This window comes from Apostichopus japonicus, chromosome 9, assembly GCF_037975245.1.
Source record: "Apostichopus japonicus isolate 1M-3 chromosome 9, ASM3797524v1, whole genome shotgun sequence".
Classification (NCBI taxonomy): domain Eukaryota; kingdom Metazoa; phylum Echinodermata; class Holothuroidea; order Aspidochirotida; family Stichopodidae; genus Apostichopus; species Apostichopus japonicus.
The window spans coordinates 17,638,439-17,657,703 of record NC_092569.1 but is presented as its reverse complement, the minus strand read 5'-3'; the positions used below and the strand labels follow the sequence as shown (position 1 = coordinate 17,657,703).

At 33.9% G+C, this 19,265-nt stretch overlaps 2 protein-coding genes across 3 annotated transcripts in view; both read right to left on the bottom strand.

The window, feature by feature from the left end:
* Positions 1–18,673, bottom strand: part of LOC139974259 (fibrinogen-like protein A) — a 41,545-nt gene extending 22,872 nt beyond the window's left edge. Inside the window, exons 1-5 of one of the 2 annotated variants that reach the window (XM_071981268.1) lie at positions 18,516–18,672; positions 15,029–15,080; positions 14,610–14,779; positions 14,074–14,344; positions 12,175–12,647 (exon numbers count right to left, since the gene is read on the bottom strand). In XM_071981268.1, coding sequence (XP_071837369.1) covers positions 12,400–12,647; positions 14,074–14,344; positions 14,610–14,779; positions 15,029–15,080; positions 18,516–18,587 — 813 coding nt within the window. In that variant the 5' untranslated portion in view covers positions 18,588–18,672 and the 3' untranslated portion in view covers positions 12,175–12,399. Of the gene's footprint in view, positions 1–12,174; positions 12,648–14,073; positions 14,345–14,609; positions 14,780–15,028; positions 15,081–18,515 lie in introns of those variants that run through there. The other variant, XM_071981269.1, reaches the window with a different exon arrangement.
* LOC139974257 (fibrinogen-like protein A) lies at positions 658–7,263 on the bottom strand. Its single transcript, XM_071981265.1, has 5 exons — positions 7,106–7,263; positions 5,520–5,574; positions 4,990–5,159; positions 3,725–3,998; positions 658–2,106 (listed from the first exon to the last, which is right to left on the bottom strand). Exons 1-5 carry the CDS (start codon positions 7,169–7,171, stop codon positions 1,853–1,855), a joined length of 819 nt encoding a protein of 272 aa, XP_071837366.1. The 5' UTR covers positions 7,172–7,263; the 3' UTR covers positions 658–1,852.
* Positions 18,674–19,265: the final 592 nt, after the last annotated feature.

Genomic DNA, 19,265 nt, shown 5'->3' with positions numbered 1-19,265 from the left:
TTCCCCAATGTCACTGGTGTTTTTTGAGGGAAATGAATCAGCAGTATATGCAGTTTACCTCACCTTCCCCATGTAATGAGTTCCATGTCATTAGATTCGTAAAACTAGATCCGGATATTAAGGGCAAGAATTTCTGTCTTAATATGACTTTCCAGAGATCGACTAATAATACTCCTATCCACGAATTAATGCGCGGTCGTACCTATAGGGTATATTCGCCTCATAAAATACATTAAATGAGAAGTAGCCAATATGATTGAATCATTAGGGTAGTACGTACCAGTATGAAAAAATAAACAAATGATGTTAGTTTGGGTGGTGGAGCAGTGTAGTATAACGTGTGCAACATTTGTGACTAATTGGAATTTATTCTGTTTTGGTTTACTACACTCATTTAAGAGTAAGTTTCTTCCCGAGGTAAGATGTAATGGTTGTGGTAATGGAATCTACAATGGGCATTGTTGTCATTGGTCTTCTTAGGTAACTTCTTCATGACAACGTTTTTCATTGTGCTAAATATATGATTTAGTTTATTGCAGCCAGATACCTTTAATAAAAGGCAGTAAATATGATAAGACAACTTGGAACCAAATCATGTAATTTAATCTTGACCATGTGCATCAAGACTCGAATTGCTGAAAAATGAGAATAATCCTATTTACTATACAGCCTTGGTTTTTATTTCGCCCATTTCCAGAATTTCAAAATAGTTATAATCATTACGTAGCGAAGCGTTTCACTTTGATCTGCTTAAGCCCTCATCTATAATACCCCCAAGACCCACGTTAATTATGTTAATATTCAAGTATAAACTTAACTCAGCACTTCAGCCTTACTACCTCATATCCCTCTCCTTTATTCCTACGAGTTACCACTTTCAACAGCGGTCATATGTACCTTCTCTCATTTAGTCCTTTTCACGCAGTACAAAACTGACAATCCATGACCTACGTAGAGCCTTCGCCAGAAATTATGGGTTGGGGGGGGGGGGGACTGTTTCTAACTTGTGTGATTTTATTTGTACATGATGGTGGCCCAAATGGTGGGAGGGCACTGCAGACAGCGGGGTAGGACAGGATGTTCAACCAGATTGTATATCGCCTTGTCAATGGGTAAGGATTTTTTCAAACGGAAAGGCAGTAAAAAGATCTGTTATTGCAACATCATACGAAAATTGTCAAAGCTGCTCCCTAATATGTTGCTGTACATTTAGAAAGTTGATGAGGCAATCTTTGGACAATGTTATGTGTTAATATATACTAGATTTCTTGAAAATGCGTCCTTTATTATGGGGTGTGGATTGATTACAAATTGGGTATTTCTTAATCCAACTGTATTGCAAAGTAGTACTTTATATGAAAACTTTAAAATATACGAGTCATAGAAGTTTTTTAATGTATACGCTTGTTATTAACTCAACATTTTGCACTCCAGGACAGCAATAACGTCCATGTTACTTGACCATTTTCAGTACCAAATATATAAAAGTAGTATAACAAACATGCCTTTCTAATATTGAAGCAAAACGTGAAACAGGTTTTGATAGTCACGTATTAAAGTAGCTGGTCATTTTACAGCTGAATTCCGTTTAACTGTATTACTTTAGTAATAGACATTTATCTTTTGATAATTGTAATGTCCTTCATTCCCTGTAATGTAAACATATAATAAATATACTATCACTATCACAACTTGGTTCGTGTTGACTAAACGTGGATCAACATATTCACGCATATTCTGATTATGATCGCATGAGAAATGTCTACAAAAGTTCCGTCACCAGCTTTTTATGTGACAGTACTAAGTGAAATCAGTTGATTTTGCGGTGTGAACGGTTCCATTTCTTTTTGTCCTACAGTGGACGTATCTTCATCTCTATGTACTGTATATTATGATTACCACCGGGGAAGTTGAGATAATAAGGACCATAAGAACTCCAAGGGTAGTTGGGCATTGTATGATAACAGTACCGACCGTTCACATTACTGCCATGGAACCACCATCCATTAGCATAACTCCTGCCACAGTGATAGGAAGAGTGGGCTTCGTTATCCCGATCTTTCGTAGAAAATGGCTGTCCTCTATGAGCATCCATGGCATCATAACCTAGCAATAGCAAGGAAGGAATAACGAAAAGTTATTAAAATTATCTGAGCTTGATAATAATAACTTGCCACGATATAAGGTCTGTAATGCATTTACTTAGTTTATAGTTTAATGCGACCGTTGAAGTTCTTATCGTATTTGATTCTTTGTGATATGGTTACTTATTACAAAGCAAACTATAAATTTAAAAAATACTATCATACATCCAGTGGACAGTTCAACGGAGAAGATGTTAAAATAAGTAACAATACGCCCTTAATTGAATTAAACAGTAGGTTGTTTCTTGTAATATTGTTTAAGTATATGCCTAGAACAATTAGTTACAAATTCCAGTTCCCGCTTTGAAAGTAGTAACCCAACTCATGTAAATTGATTATTTTACGAAGTATCATGAAATGATAGGAAGGTGAGGGGGGGGGGGGGAGTCGTATCATTATTCTGTATATCAATAGCATAGACATTCACCTGTTTATTAACTTATCGAAAAGGAGCAACGCAAAACTCCATACGTCAAATCAATTTGAGAAGGACTGGTAGTTTTTAGGATAGAAGCGACCCAGCCGATGCCTGTAACGTTCTTCGCTTCATGCTTTCCTCAAAGCGTTTAGTGTTTTATAACTGGTACCTCTAATTGCCAGTTTAATGTAGCTTAAGTCTTTTTTTTTTAAAGGTCGATATGGAATGTTTTGTGGATGCAATCAAAACTCTTTGACTTATTTAGACTTTATGTTATGGTTATTGATATGAAGTTAACTCATTAACTATATATATATATATATCGTAATACACCTTTGTAATGGTTCGAATCGCGGTGGAGGCTGAAAGTTTTTTCACTGTTCTTGATTTTCCAACTCATTACAATTTTCATATATATATATATATATATATATATATATATATATATATATATATATATATATATATATATATATATATATATATATATATATATATATATATATATATATATATCTTAGAAGCATATACCACGATGACATCATCAATAAACATGTTGAGAATTGAATGGTGTATTACGATAATTTTTCAGTTCATGAATGTTGCTATACGGAAGCATATGCAGCCATGACGGCTTCATAACTCATGTCAACATAATTATGTTAAGAAGCATCTACAACGATAACAGCTTAAAGAATCATGATTAAGAGTCATGTATAGGTCAAACAGTGTAAATGACAACTCTGAAAGAATATATGGATGGCAGAGACATTACAACGGTATCTTTAGACAAACAGCTGAAATGTTGCATTATAAGTAACAAAATTGAGAATCTCAAAATGTGCAAATTGTGAGCCAGATTAGAGAAAATGTCCTCCCGAACCATTGCAATATGTCATCTGTAAAATGTGATTTCTGTTCGCAAAATGAGGTTGCAACAGATCTGAAAAAGGCAGTGCCATTTTTTTTATAACCAATTGAAATCTAACTGATTATATGTGAAGAAATCCTGCCATTGAATTGGACGATGGAATCGCAGGAATGCTGTAACGCAAATATCACAAAAGAGATTAAATGCTTTGCAGTCAGTCAAATATACCGTAGTTAAAGTTCCTCATTTAGTGTCAAGCAAACCAACTAATATTTCCAAATGTATACGAACCTACTGTACTTGAAGAATCGTATTCACCCAGACCCACCAACTTGTATTTGGTACCTTCATCACTGACACGGAAAAGATTGTACTTTGCAAAGTAAGGATGATCATCGCTCCTGGAAACAAAGTCAATTCGTAGTTCATAGTCCTTTTGATTTGTAATGTAGGCCAGTTTTTCGTTACCGAGCCAAAATTCTCGATGAACGAACCCAAACCCTTGTTTGTATTCCATCCAATCTCGATTAAAATCAACTCCTGCATCGAATCGGCGTTGAATAATCTTTAAAATATAATTCATATATGAGTTATGTTTAGTATGAAAGATGTCATGTTTCACATTTTATCAAAAATTGAATTATTTTTTGCGTAGGCAAAACTGACTGCGAAAGAATGAATGTTTGGTTATTTAAAGAACAAATAAGTTATTGCCTAAAAAGGGATCCGATAAGTGGTGATTCTTCAGGGACACAAGCGCTGTCATACCTCAGCCCATTAAAGTGTTCTTTGCTATAAAGGCTAAAAACGCTGAAAACGATTTTTGATCATCATGAAGTAAATAAATATAAAGTAACTTTGTTCAGAGCAGTTGATTTGATTTTTGTTTTGCTTCAATTACCATTTAACAAATGTAGCAAATGCCATACGTTACATACATAAATATTGCAAGTACACAGATTAACAGACCATCCTAATTGCGTTTAACACGACATGAGCATATTAGTATATAATTAATTAATATATTCGATGCTCCACATTTGTGTTTTTTCTTCAATATTGTCATCCGTCAGTAGTAGTCACATTGCATGCAAGCAAACCTTGTACAAGATTTGAACAATTAGTTTAAGATTTGAGATCGATTGATATAGTAGCTTATAAACAACGTTGTTATAAGTTGTTAGCATCGAATGAATTAAAGTAGTACACATAAAAAAGTACACATTTATCAAAATTATCTAATAAGCCGGTTAAATTGACTGAGTGCAGTGGTCGTTATGCTTGAGTTACTAATCAAACAAAAAGGAGAAACAAACTATTCTTGTTAAACTTAAGCTAAAAGATAAAGCATTTTCACTGTCCTAGGCAATGTCTATACTAAATATAAGGGATAAATATACCTATGGCTGTATTTTGTATCCATCTAATCTACTGATAATGCAAGAGAAATATTATGTTACACATAAACTAAGTTACCAGTCAGTCTTTTCCATCTACATCTTGATTTATCTTCTAGATATAAAACGAGAAAACAGATGAAATAAAAAAGTAAATACCAGCCAGCCTCCGCCATCTACAGTGTTGTTACAATATACAGCAAATGGCTCCATATATGAGTCTGGTTGTATGAGGTAGACCCCGTCAGAAGATTCCCCGTCACATTGTTCAAAGACTTCCTTACAATCTCTCGGGTAGTCAGGTTGCTGATAGAAGTAATATGACGCATCTGAGAATAAGAAAAAGAAGCATTGAACAATACAATATGAACATCTTAATTCCCCCATAAGACGTACTGTAGGACCTATGCTGTATGAAAATTGCAAATACTAATTTTTCATGACATATTTAGTTACTAAATAATTATCATTTTTAAGTATACGGTCAAAAATGTCAAACTATCTTGTTACAGAAATGTCTGTTGAAACTCATCCTTATTGTCTATGTTAACTATATACAGACAAGTACTACTAAGCATGAGCTACAATTGTTGTCCATTTCCACTGCAGCATGTCTTTCCCATGAATTTTCCTCAGTCAGGAAATCTTTCCTAAATCATCATGTTTGGATAAAAAATATTCCTTTATACCTGAATCAGTATTTCTTCTATTCCTTGTAGAAAATCCATCAACATCTCCATTTCTCTGTAATTAAAACAAGTACAGGAAAACTGCACTATAGATTGATCACGTAGCTATTGATTATATGCATGCTTTTTGTTTTAAATTCAGTCGCAAAAGAGTAACGAATGTTAACGGGTTTTGTTTCGACGACTTATAGTTTTCCACCCAACCAATGTTTTATTTTCATAAGCAGATCAACGAATGGCTAAGTACTCTTTGAATTTTTCTCGAAAGGGAGACGGTGCATGGAAATACCTTAAGCGATTAAAGAACATTTGTCGTTAATAAAATTGCAGGCTACCGACTGTGATCAACTCCAAGGGGAAAACCGAGCTTTAGCCCGTCAAAATAGCTTCCCTTTAATCAACGATACATTGAGCTGGAAATACAATATTGAGATCGGGTTTTCAAATAGTGTAGACGATTTCCTTCTCCATATATATGGCTCATAGTCGGCCGACGGAATATCCATTTTATTTATTGAGTGGTTATATATAATACACACACACACATACATATATATATATAGATGTGTGTGTGTGTGTGTGTATCAGAAACAAGCCACACCAAACAAGAAAACAATATATTGGTAGAATTAAAAGAAATTGTGGGGGGGGGGGGTCTGAACTCTTAAAATTGGCCTTTATTATACGAATAGTAAGTTACACAATATGGACACGATATGACCTTGTGATATATGCAACTAAGGAACACTGACATATAAAATCATTTACTATTATCTTTCACTAACTTGTTGCCATTGTTAATCGTTTGTTAGAGAGTGGGTTTACTTACAACCTAATTGCATGTATGCATGATATTCTTTAAGGTTAACGTGTTCATTGCAAATATTTGAATTTTTAACCTAAAAGTTAGAGATCGTTACATAACGTGACAGATTGAAATTCATAACTTCTAATTTATCTTTAAATTTATTTTACATAATTTTTCTGATGCAAAAATAGTTCAAGTAGACTTACCCTGGTTTTCTGCTATTATTTTAAATGGTCATCAGATCGTGAAATGGACACACTAACTATAAATTAACGTTTCTCTTTCTTATTGTTTGAAATTGAGACCTTATAAGGTACAATTTAGAGCTTGTTTGTGTTTATAGGGTTGCAGCCTTCATGTAATCGAATCGCATGGTATAATCAACCAGAAATGGTACAGGACTTGAAGTAAGGTCTTCTTCTCCGACCCACTTTGATTTTAACCCTCTACGCAGTGAATTCCTTAAATGAGTTACTTCAACTATTCTGGACCTATTACCGAACAACTCACATTACCTATTTATAAAACTGTTAGCAAGAACAATCATTATTCTTGGAAGTGAAAATTATGGGAATTTATGTACTGCGACATTGGAAATAAAGAATTTGTAAGAAAATTATTTGACAATTTACATTTTGTACTACTGCAAATTAACTTGTACTACCGGTATTCGGGAGAGATTGAATGGAGTATAATTTGAAAAGAGTTATCGCCTTTTGTTAATTCTGCACAAAACTACATCAACGGAATTTTATAGTAATGAAAATGGCCAACTTACCGCTTCTGAAGCTTGGATACTTGAGACGAAAGTTCCAATAATGTAAAATATGATAAAGAAAGTCATCTTGCAGAGTTGTCGTCGTTTAGTTCTTGCAGGTTTGACCGCTGGAAATGAAGTGAAGCTAAAGCAGTCCGCCTTTCTGGTATCAACAGACAGAAGAATTGATGACCTGTCGTCGTTCCTTTCAACTTACAGTAGGGATTAAGAACCATTTTGTAATGCACGTATTAGAAATATCGTCATCTAATAATGTAGAAACAATACGTGTTTACCATAATTCTACCTATTGTTTCTGGTCATTAGATAATTAATGTGAAATTGTAGTAATGTAGTAATGTCGCGTGCCACAATGTAGTGTAAAGTGAATACAGTGGCTACGGAATGAAATGTGTATCTACCTGATAAAATGATGTCATTGTATCGGTATGGTCGACATACCAGCCGATTCACACAGAGATTACAGTAACTACCGTATATCTGAAAGTTTTGTACCACAGTAAATACTGGATCGTGCTGACAAATCTGATAAATCGGTAGCATGTGCTATTAGGTTTACAGTTAGAACTGAGGATATGTGTAATCCCAATAAATCCCTAAAACTGGATTTGTTGGAATTTACAAATATCCTCAGTTCTTACTGTAATTCTAATAGCACATGCTACCGATTTATAGCACGATCCAGTTCTTACTGCGGTACAAAACTTTAAGAGTTACAGGAGTAACTGTGTTCTTTGTGTGTATCGGGTTGACATACTGTACTGTCGTCACAATGTAGCGGACGGATTGTGAAATTATGTTACAACCTCTCGGGTAGTCAGGTTGTTGGTACAAGAAATACGAGGCATATGGGAGGAAATGAGATAACAATTAACTAGATCACCCTTTCTCTCACATCAAGAAATAATAGGAATCTTTCCATCCGTTGAATTATTCATATCATCATATTGATCATTTTGAGGAAAATGGAATGTGAGACTGAACCGCTATAATCATATTTGCTACTGCTAGTTCAGTCTTGCCAAGCATCAAGTGTTATATTCTCAGCTTTTTATTCAGTGACTGCTTTCCCCTCCCATCAACCTTAACTCACATGAAAAATCTCCCTCTTAAAATGAACAACACGCTGCAAAATGTACATGGATTTAACCTGAAGGCTGAATAAGAACTTTGCTCATGTCTTTTGCCAAATCTGTGCAAACCTAAGTAGAAAAGGTCAAATATAACTAGATAATCAAAAGGATATTAACTTCGGTTTGCCAAACAAAGAAAATCATGTATTAAAAACTTTGCATTCATTTTGGATTCTATACCAGCTCATTTGCTTAATGTACTATATATTTTGTTACTATTTTATGAAGAATATTGGTTCTAGTTATCAAATCTCCGATGACCTTTTAATGTAAACAAAAACATAATCCAAAGTCAACTGTGTATTCCATGTACCCAATAAGCCTGTTCGGAGATGCAACTTAAGCATGCGCGAAATTTTTCTATGTGCTTGACCTCCGCTTTGGGTCATTTGTGTATAAAATCTGTGTTGTTGTCGTTGCGGGCATACTGTAGTAATAACGAACGAGATGAAGCCGAGAATTTCCGGGAAAATCGTTAAGATGATAAACATTATATTTATTTTGGTAGTCCAGAAAGTAAGTAAAAATACTTCCCTACATAGGAAAAGATGTAATTTTGCGTTAGACATCAGGAATAAAGACGTCCGGATGTGATAATGGTACTGGGTTCGCGGTATGAACGCTAAAATTATTTAGTATGTAATTTGTCGCATAGTATCTATGCGAATATATAGAACGTTAGCAACAATGAATTATTCATGGGGAATATCGTCGTAGCTTGTCATATTATAGTTACTAAAACAGGTTTGTTAATGAACATGTATTTCTTATTATTGTTATTATTGCAATTTTTGTTATTATTGTTATTATTATTATTATTCCTATTGTTATTATTGATATTATTATTGTTATTATGTTTATTCTTGTTATACAAAAACATGTTGATACGATAGAAAATCATCTCTTCAAGATTTTTTTCTTGTATGTTAATGATCATAAGACAACGAATTTGGATCGATTTTTTACTTCAAATACTTTCGCTTTTACAACCAGTTGCAGATCATATTCATCAGTATGTATACTATTTGTTTTGCGTTTATGTCGCTACTTCAGAGTACGTTGTTGTTCCAACGTTGGGGCAAGCTGAGGCAATCTCTTCGCAGCGAAAACAAGTGCGACAAGTTCTTCTTTTCATCCTGATAATTTAAGTCCTCGCTCCCTTAGAAAGCTCTTCAAAGCCTAAACCGTCCATATCTTAATATCATCGATGGATATTTTATTCCCCGTTGCGAAAAAAATAAGAAATACTTCAGTACATATAACGATCGATATTTAGAGTTACAACGCTATAGTGTGTGCATATGTGTCGAGTGACGCTACTATTCACAGTCGACCCTTTGACCTGTATTATGATACAGCATGTTGCTTTAAAGGTTTTCTACGTTAATTGCTGTTATGCACGTCTTCAATGGTCATGTATTATTATGCTAATTTGTAAACGTAGAGCACAATCAGTGCAGTTCCAAGGTATGGTCGAGTAACCTTACAGAATGTTATATGAATTAGTTTGCAACGAGTGGCTCGCTCTCTTCTCCTAGTGGTACCAGCTTGTACGTCACGTCACGTCGAAATAACCATGGAGTCTGCGTATTACTAAGAAAAACCCATCTTTCCGTTCCGGCCTTTCTTCACAAGACCAACCAATATATGTGTGAGTCTGTCTTAATTGTCTTTTGGATACCACCATGTTCGTGTTTTCTTCTGGAACTGTTATTTACCTTATATGGTCCTGTGCTCTTCCGGCCTTTTTTTTTTTACTTAAAGCGCCTTCCCGAAGCTTCCAGACACACTCGCCCTGTTACTTGACCGCACACCGATTTCCCTGGACGTGACACCCCGACGAAGAGCCCAGCTGTAGCCGAGGTACGTTCGCGCGTTAAGCTAACTGTAAGTATACCGGTACGTAATGCATTAATACTACGTTATATGTTTTTGTTTTACCAAGAGACACGGATTAGATTCATTTTAAAGACAATACCTATCTTATCTACTTTATTGTGTTCGTTTCCCCAATCCATAATATCTGGACTTCGTAACACCTGTTACATAATCATAAGCTGCTGGTATTTCCGAACTGGCTGGGAAAGTGTTAGCAACGTAATTAGCTATTTGATAAACAATGCGTTTAATCCTTTTCTGTAATGAACCATGTTATGTGATATGCAACGAGTTGATATAGGAATCATCAGAAACGTTCTGTTCAAATATTTCTGCAGGATGGAAGAAATGCAGGGTAATGCAGGATGCAGGACAAAAATATAAGAATTTCTTTTAGTGTTCTCGAAATAACTATTATTTGCAAATATCTGTTTGCACAAGAAAAAAAAATAATTGGATTCCATCACTGCATTTGACATACATTTAAAAAAAAGGAAGGAATTATCAGGAGAAAAAAATTTGCGGTTCAGCGAAATGTTTTGAAAAATCTAGAAATGGACTTCCTTAAAAGGGAACTTTTTATTTTTTTATTATTATTTTTATTTTTTTATTATTTTTTTGCCATGATAACTTATATAGCTCTATATTTCTTAGTGTTGCAAATTTCACTTTTAAATAGGGGCTGGAGCAATTTAAACCGGCTGTATTTTTGGAAAATAAACTCCTAGGTCCTGATGAGTGTGTCACGTGTGATCGAGATCCTTGAAGTGTAGCCAGAGGATAGAAAACAATTGCGTATCCACCTAATAAAATCATGCATCGGTATAGACCTGATCGACCTGATGTTACGGCTCAATGTAACGGGCTGACGTCGATTTGTGCTCTTGTCACTGGTCTGTCCGAGGGAAGAGGGCGGTATTGCAAAGAGAAAGTGTGTTGTAATATTTAATGGGGTTGCCAAAAACTACGATTTAAGATAAAAAAACATGTATAGAACAAACCATATTAAGCAGTCAATGGACCAAATGGAAGCCAGCGGAGTATGCTACGATGGACTAGGTAACCATTCTTATGATAGCCATCAAAACGCAGACTTGGTAAATGGAGGGGGGGGGGTGGGGTCCATTGGCAAATTCCTATATGATAAATTTAACCGCAGTTGAGCAACCTTGCAACGAGGACGAGCTGGATAATATATCGCTCTCAAATGGAAGTTCTTGCTGCACAACCCACCCCCCCCATGCCACTCCTTCCCCATTCCATCAGCAGTTATATAATACCATGGTAGTATATAACGCCTTTCATAAATAACGCCTAATCGTCTACGTACCCCCTTTCGCTCAACTTCCCGTAGCAGGCATAGTCTCACTTACAGCTCTACCTAATTGTGGAATAAGCTTCCTGAAATTGTACTTTCAATTTTACCTAACAATGTTTTATTGATCGCAACCGTTGTTTTCTCGTGAGTGTTGGTAGGTTGAGGGTCGTGGTAGGACGGGGGTGGTGCTTTGGTCGGGTAGGGGTACGTTTAGGAGGTTTTCTTTCTTCCCCTTCTTTCTCTTCTTCTTTTCCAGTTATGTTTCTACTTGCTTAGCTCACAAGGACTTTTATATCTCTTCCTTTCACATCTGTTAGTCTTATTTATTTGATATATTCATTGTTCCGTGTTGTGAAAAACTACAACAAATAAATGAAATGAATTGAAGATAGCTGCATCCTTTGATTAAATCTCAAGTCAAAAGAAAGATGGCATTTTGTAACAGCGGGCATGCGTTATTTGTCACCAATTACATGTTCCTTAAAGTCTAGATCTGTCAATACGGAGAATATTTGTCAATGAAAGAGAATAGATATGTCGAAAAGTGTCAGGGCCATGATCAACTTTTCATCATTTTTTCTTTAAGGTGAGTTTCAATCTCATTGAATACTTACAAAACCTAAACACAATCCAAAGCTCTTTCCCCCGAACCTTCTTGCAATGTCAGTTCAGGCTAGGGATGCTATTAATTGATTACTTTCAACGACAATATTTAAAATTTAATAATAAGAAAGTATATGTTCTAGGAATTCACGATACAAGTTTATTACCTTCGTTAAGTAATAAATACCATATAAAACACAGATATTCTTGGACGTCGCTATTAAAGATTGAACAAAATTTGATAACATCGCTGTAGTAATTTTTTGTAATTCCGCTTTTGCTTTTAAATAAATTAACTAACAGTAATTTGCTTTTCAGTTGTTTCATGTAATGTTGCCTTCAAGCAGTTGCATTTCCCCTATTTATTCAACTGGACGTATCTTCATCTCTATATATTGGATGTTATGATTACCGCCGGGAAAGTTATGCCAATGAGGACCATTACTCCATTTATAATTGGGGTAAGTGTAAGAGCAGTAACCTGGACTGCCTTTATGCCACCAACCATAGTAATTATAACTAGTACTAGCACAGTTGGAAGAATTAAGGTCATTGTCGCGATCTCTTGTTGTGAAAGCCATTCCTTTGTTGTAAGTTAAAGCATCGTAACCTGTCATGAAGTACAAAGAAGAGAAAAGATTATTAGACCAATTCAGGTACGACAACTCTTCATTGTTTTACATTCTACCAAGAAAAGGTAAAACCAAAAGCCTATGTTTTGGGGAAAACGTTTACACATATGTTTGGTTGGATATAATGTGTACTTATTTTTTGGCATTTTACTTACTTTGGGTAAATGGTTTTATCCAATTTTGTTTGGATTTCTACATACCCAGTGTGTGATTAAATGTTTCCCAATAAAGTTAGAGTGTAAATAATGATCTAAGTAATACAAGTGTAACTGTTTGGTAGTTATTGTCCGATATTAAAATTCGAGCAAAGCCAATACAGGTTATAAAATGCAACCTTTCCTCTCCTCCTGTAACAGTAATACGGCAGCAAAGTGTCTCTCAGTACCGCAAATTTTCCAACAAGAATTTTATATATTTTTTTTCATTTAATATGTTCATATTCAAGTTTTATGAAGACAAAAAGTAAGGACGTTCAATGTCAAATGGCAACATTTTTTTCAGTTAGTATGTTCTGTTTTATGACTAGTTTAATAGCGTTGTACATTGATCATCACAATACTTGTACTTGTATGAACTAAACGTCTCCGTGTTCTTTAACCACATCTTTAGAAATGCTACCAAAGTTAACGACCTTGAACCTTGACTAACCATGTACCTTCGAGCAATGATACATAATTAATAAAATGTTGTGACAGAAATACTGGTGATACTGACATTCTCTATTCATAACGAGAAACGTATAAGACAAGCAAACAAGCAAACAAAGAAAACAAAGCAAGCAAACAAATGTTAAAGATTCAGTTAGACTGAATAAGGTCCCAGCCACGTTCAACTATTGGATTATTTCTAAATATACCATATTCTGTGTAGTATTGTGTGCTCTGAATCTGATATTATTTAATACTGATGGCAGTAAACGTTTTGAATGGATAAAGTTAACCACATACACAAATACCTGTCATGTAATGTTTGACGGTTCATTCTTATAAAATTCATAAAAGAAATGCGATATCCCCAAAAACATTTTCCGACCTGTCATAATCCATCAAGGAAGGCATGATGATGTTATATTTTGTTGCATTTTTTGACCCGTGCATGTGATCCTAACTTTCCGGTTTTGTATTATGTGGTCAGTAAATCACTGTTTTAATGAAATATAATGTTGAAATCTCCAAACCAAACTTAACCATCCCGTTCTTTTTGTTGATATTTACTATGCCAATGCCAGGTATTGAAGAAGAACCTTGGTATCGATACTTAAACTATATATTTAAATACTGTAGTCTGTTTTAACCAATTGTTAGTCGTATCTATTTTCTCTTTTTTTGTTTTGTTCATTTAACAATATTTTTGTGTGTGTTAAACAGACATATCTAATTTCCATTGACACTTGTGTAGACTTACTTAGTGTACTTGTCGAGTCGTAGTCTCCAACATCCACCAGCCTGTACAAAGTTCCTTCATCGCTTACACGGAAAAGGTTGTACTTAGCGAAATGTGGATCACCGCTCTTTGACACAAAGTCAAATCTTATTTCGTAGTCTTTCTGATTTGTAATGTAAGCTAGTTTCTCATTACCCAGCCATAAATCACGATGTGGAAAGCCAAAACCGTTTTTGTAATCCTCCCAGTCACGGTCGAATTCGACACTACCGTCCATGCGTCGCTGTATAACCTGTATGTATCAAGAACATGTTTTAATATTAAGCATCACGAGTTTTTATTGTTGTTTAAAGTACGTTCACATTGAACTGTATAAATCATAGTCATCGTAACTACTAAGTTGCTCTCTTTTGCAGGTATATATAATTTGTCAACATACACTGATAATAAACGAAAGTTTTCCACGGCGAATTCAATGGATAGACACTGATTAATGTGTAGTTTTAGAGTCGCCTGCGTAAGCTGGGAGGCTAATAAAGACATATTTTAAGCCATACCATCCAATTGCCACCATCTACAGTGTTGTTACAGTACACAGGAAATGGTTCAAGGTATCCATCAGGTTGTATGAGGTAGACCCCGTCTGAAGATTCCCCGTCACATTGTTCAAAGACTTCCTTACAATCTCGAGGGTAGTCAGGTTGTTGATAGAAAAAGTAAGAAGCATCTGTGAAAGTGCAACAAATAGTTAAACGTTGTTATTTCTTGACAGGTTTATACATTTTTTTCTTCTCCAACATGAGTAATTGTTTTCATACTCTGTTGATAAAAATTCACCGGTAACTCTGCCTGTGTCCGTACTTCACTCCCATTGATGCAAAAAAAAGGCTACTACTTGCACCCCAGTAAAATCTACAATTTATTAGTTTTGTAGTTAATTGGTAATTAACACAGTGAAATAAATTCTCCTTCTTACCTGAATTAGTACTTCTCTTATTCCTTGAGAAACCTTCATTTCTCTCCATGTCCTGTAATGTAGAGAAAATATTACACAGTCAAGCGATGATTAAAATAACAACGGTCGCAAGGCAATCAAATAAAAAAAATGCATTTTCTTTTACAACACTTTTAAACGTAATCAGCAAGTAAGTCTTAAAATAATAAACAAGGACATCATCATCATTTTTGATACCAAATTTAATTTAATTAGAGAGTAATTAATAAACTCGATAAGCTTGATTTAACAAATATCAAATCATTCGAAAAGAATTTTAAAATCTTCGACTCTTACCCTCACCATTTGAATGATGAAATTTTGATTAATGGATCAAAATTGCCTACATAGATATGTGACTTTCACTTCAAAATTGTCAAAATTAATTGCAGAAAGTTTGTTAAATACAAGGTATCAAATTAGCACATACAAGGGAAAACTTAACTTCAATATCATATTTTGACCAAACAAGACGCAAGTATTGTCGTATTAAATGAAAACAAGGTTGTTATGAAGCCAAGACAAATCAAATATATACTGATCTCTACTAAATTTTGAGCTGCTCCCATGTAGACTGAGTGTCCTAACAGCTTCGCAAACGCCGATTATACTTGTGAACTATATATCTTGAATTGTTACAGAGATCTATAGATGCAGCTTCAATATGAGACTATGAGAAGCTCCCTTTTTGCAACTTTCTTGGCTTTCATGCAATATGGAACAAAATGTGTGAGAGAATAAAAATAAAAATGATATCTTTTACAGAAGAACCATCATAAATTAAGGAGGAAACATAACTTCACGGGACAAATTGCATCGTGCTCATTATTATTTCACTTGAATCTTAATAAATTCGAAGTTGTGTTTTTTTTTTTTACAACATGACCTATTATTATGTTTCTCAGTATAACAAGAATTCACTTGTCACTTCAGAAAGAATAATATTAAAAATATGTGAACGTCAGCGATCTTTACAAACGTTATTTCTTTCAACGGATGATTGAAAACTGATACACATTCAGTAAAGTTTAATCTAAACAACGGATATCTTTCAGAAAAACAAAATAATGGTATGGGAAATATTCGACCTTTGTGTATAGTTAGCTAACAGGAAAGATAGTACAACTAAATACAATTCAACGAAAATAGCAAATTCGTACGTTATTCTTCAAAGCTAAAGCTTCAGTTGAAGATAACGACAATTATAAACAATAAAGCCAAGTACGTTAAAGTTTTAAAGTTCAGTCTTTTTTATTTTTCTTACAACTAAGCAAAATCACGACTGTAATAGCAATCTATAATACCACGTATTTGGCTTATTAAGATATATAGGTCCAGTACATGTGTTTACTATAAATTAAGGGGGGGGGGTGAGTAAAACTCAATTAGCAGACAACTATAATGGGACCTAATGTCAGTTGCCCTTAATATTTTGCACATAAAGCGGCACAAAAATTCAAATAAATTTGATGGAATATCGAACAAAACCAAACTAAAAATAAAACTAAAACTTGTAATTCTTCATAGTATTGATAATATTGGTAATCGATACCATTGCCATTGTTACCATTGCTTATCAATTGTTCATTTTGAATTAAAGTTAGTTAAGATTCGTAAAGCTTTTGGGACGTTGTGAGTCATGTTTCGAAGAAAAATAAATCTAAATACTATATTAAGCTCTATTTTGGGAGATTTGTAATACTCTTAAAATCTTTAAGGAGACGTTAAATCAGATGTAATTCTGTTTAGTAGACAACATATTTTGCTTCATATAGTTTCGTTAAAGATTGAAAGTTTACAGGATCGTATTGGCACACGATGCAAAGATCATAGAGAGTTAATGACAAATGAAAGATAATGTTTAGAAGGAAAACCTACTGGCCAAATGTAAATTCAAAGGATATAACGTTATCATACAGACAGAGTTAACGTGCAACTTTAATCTAAAAAATATAAGAGATACAATCAAGTTCCATGTCAACGTTAATGCGTGGTTACACAAACGACCTCGATTAGTTGAATTTAATGTTACTATCGCATCATACGTTTTCATAACTTAGAAAATATTATATCAACCACGTGTTTGATTGCCAATGATTTTAATTTTACTTAAAATTCTTCTTACAAGTAATACATCGCAACATGAGACATAAATTAAACAAATCTGTTTAAGTTTAAATGTAATTTAAATTATTTTGATAAGGTACTGAATAAAGTTTTATTACATTGTTGTGAAATTTACAAAGCTAATTTGGAGGAAGTATCTGCTACTTTTCGAAAATTGTTTTAGATATGAGACATTGTATAGATATATTTTTTACTAATAATATGTGTCATCGAGTAAAATATTATATTTTAAAAATCCTCTTGCAAGTAATACATCGCAACATGAGACGATTAAGTATATTTTGATTATTTTGCGAAGGTACTGAATGAAGTTTTGTAATATTGTTGTGAAATTTACAAAGCTAATTGAAAGGAAACAGCCGATATTATTCGAAAATGTTTTAGATATTAGACATTATATACATAAATTTTTTACTAATAATATGTGCCACCGAGTAAAATATTTTATTTTATAATTTAAAGAAAGGCGATACATATATTTCAAAGAGAGAAGTATTTCTTTTAAACTGATAAATAAATTATAAAATGTATTTAGAAGAACACTATATTAAGTGTCAACGATGTTCTTCTCTATAGGTAAAGCTTTTACGTTTGCAAGAACGGTAATGTTTGTTTCGGTTATTAGTACATGTTGTAACAACCATGAATTGATCTGGTCTTCAAAATTTTTCCCTCCGATCAGTTTGTGCTACTAGTCTTAAGGTTAGTATGAATTGTTGAAAAAACGAACGTGATGGAACGGTTTAAACCGCTACATTACACAATCTGGTTTAAAGTCTACCCAACATGATTGTTTGTAATTTTCGGATGCTCAATCTGAGCCATAATTCGATTACACACATAACTGTAACATCAACTATCAACTGTAACGCTCCACTAGTTGACTCATGTTTTACATTCACTTTAGGTCCTTTGAGGTTTTATCCCTTTAACACCATCGTTCATGATGCGACCTTCCTGAACTAAAAACATAATGTACCACCAGAAAATTAAATCCGAATTGAGTCTTCAGATAAATTATTCCCCAATGAGTTGTAACTATCAATCGATCGAGATTCATCAGACAGTTAAAAAAAAAACGTTTAACTTTCTTTAAGTTTGTTCAGTTGTTCGTTAATTAACTCAACTACCAGAAAATGTTAACAGTTTGGAAATAAAATTAAAACGAATGCATTGCAGAAAAAAAAAAACAGTAAGGACGGACGGCAATTTATACAACTTAAAAATCTAAATCACTCAGTTTCTATCACATCATGACAACAACAATTTAACGTTTGGTAAAATAGTTAAAGTTTCAATACAAAATGAAGCATTCTATGAAATGAACAGATAAGAAACTTACCATTGTGTTTCCTGACACTTGGAGACTTGAGACAAAAGCTCCGAAAATACAGAATGAAATAAAAAGATGCATCTTGCCGAGTTGTTCTGGGCTGTTTTCAGGTTGAGAGCTCTAGAAGAAGTGATATTCAATCTCAAATTTTCCCCCATAGAGGTGTCTTGTGAATGACACACTGGGATAGATGATCATTCCCTAACAACCGTAAAGGTTAAGTTCCATCATGTGCAATACCATATACTTTTAATATGATAGCTGTATGTTCTAGTTATGTAGATGAGTTCCAATAACAACCGTACATCAAATAGAACATGTTAACCATATCATTGTGAAAGAAAAGGTAAACTCATTAACGAAGTAAAATTTAAAATAATAAGCGTTTAATATATATCATAATCTATTGCATACATTTTATTGTACCTTACAAAACAGAATAGGCCTTAACCTCTTTCACTAGGTTCTTGTTCAATCGTCAAATATGAAAAAAAATTCATGTGACATTTCATTTGAAAAATTAATACATGTTATTAATAATTTGTTTCCCACAACAAATAAGATATTATTTTAACTTTCCTATTCCTCCGTCGATACTAATTTTATAACGCTATGAAGATGCCTCGTATATTCGGCAGCATGATCGCACTGAAATATTATTTCATCCCTTCTAGTCTTTAGTCTTGACGATAAAAGGAGAAGCTTTATAATGGTAACATGGATAGCCAGCGTGAAGTTCTTCTCTTTATTCCTGATGTG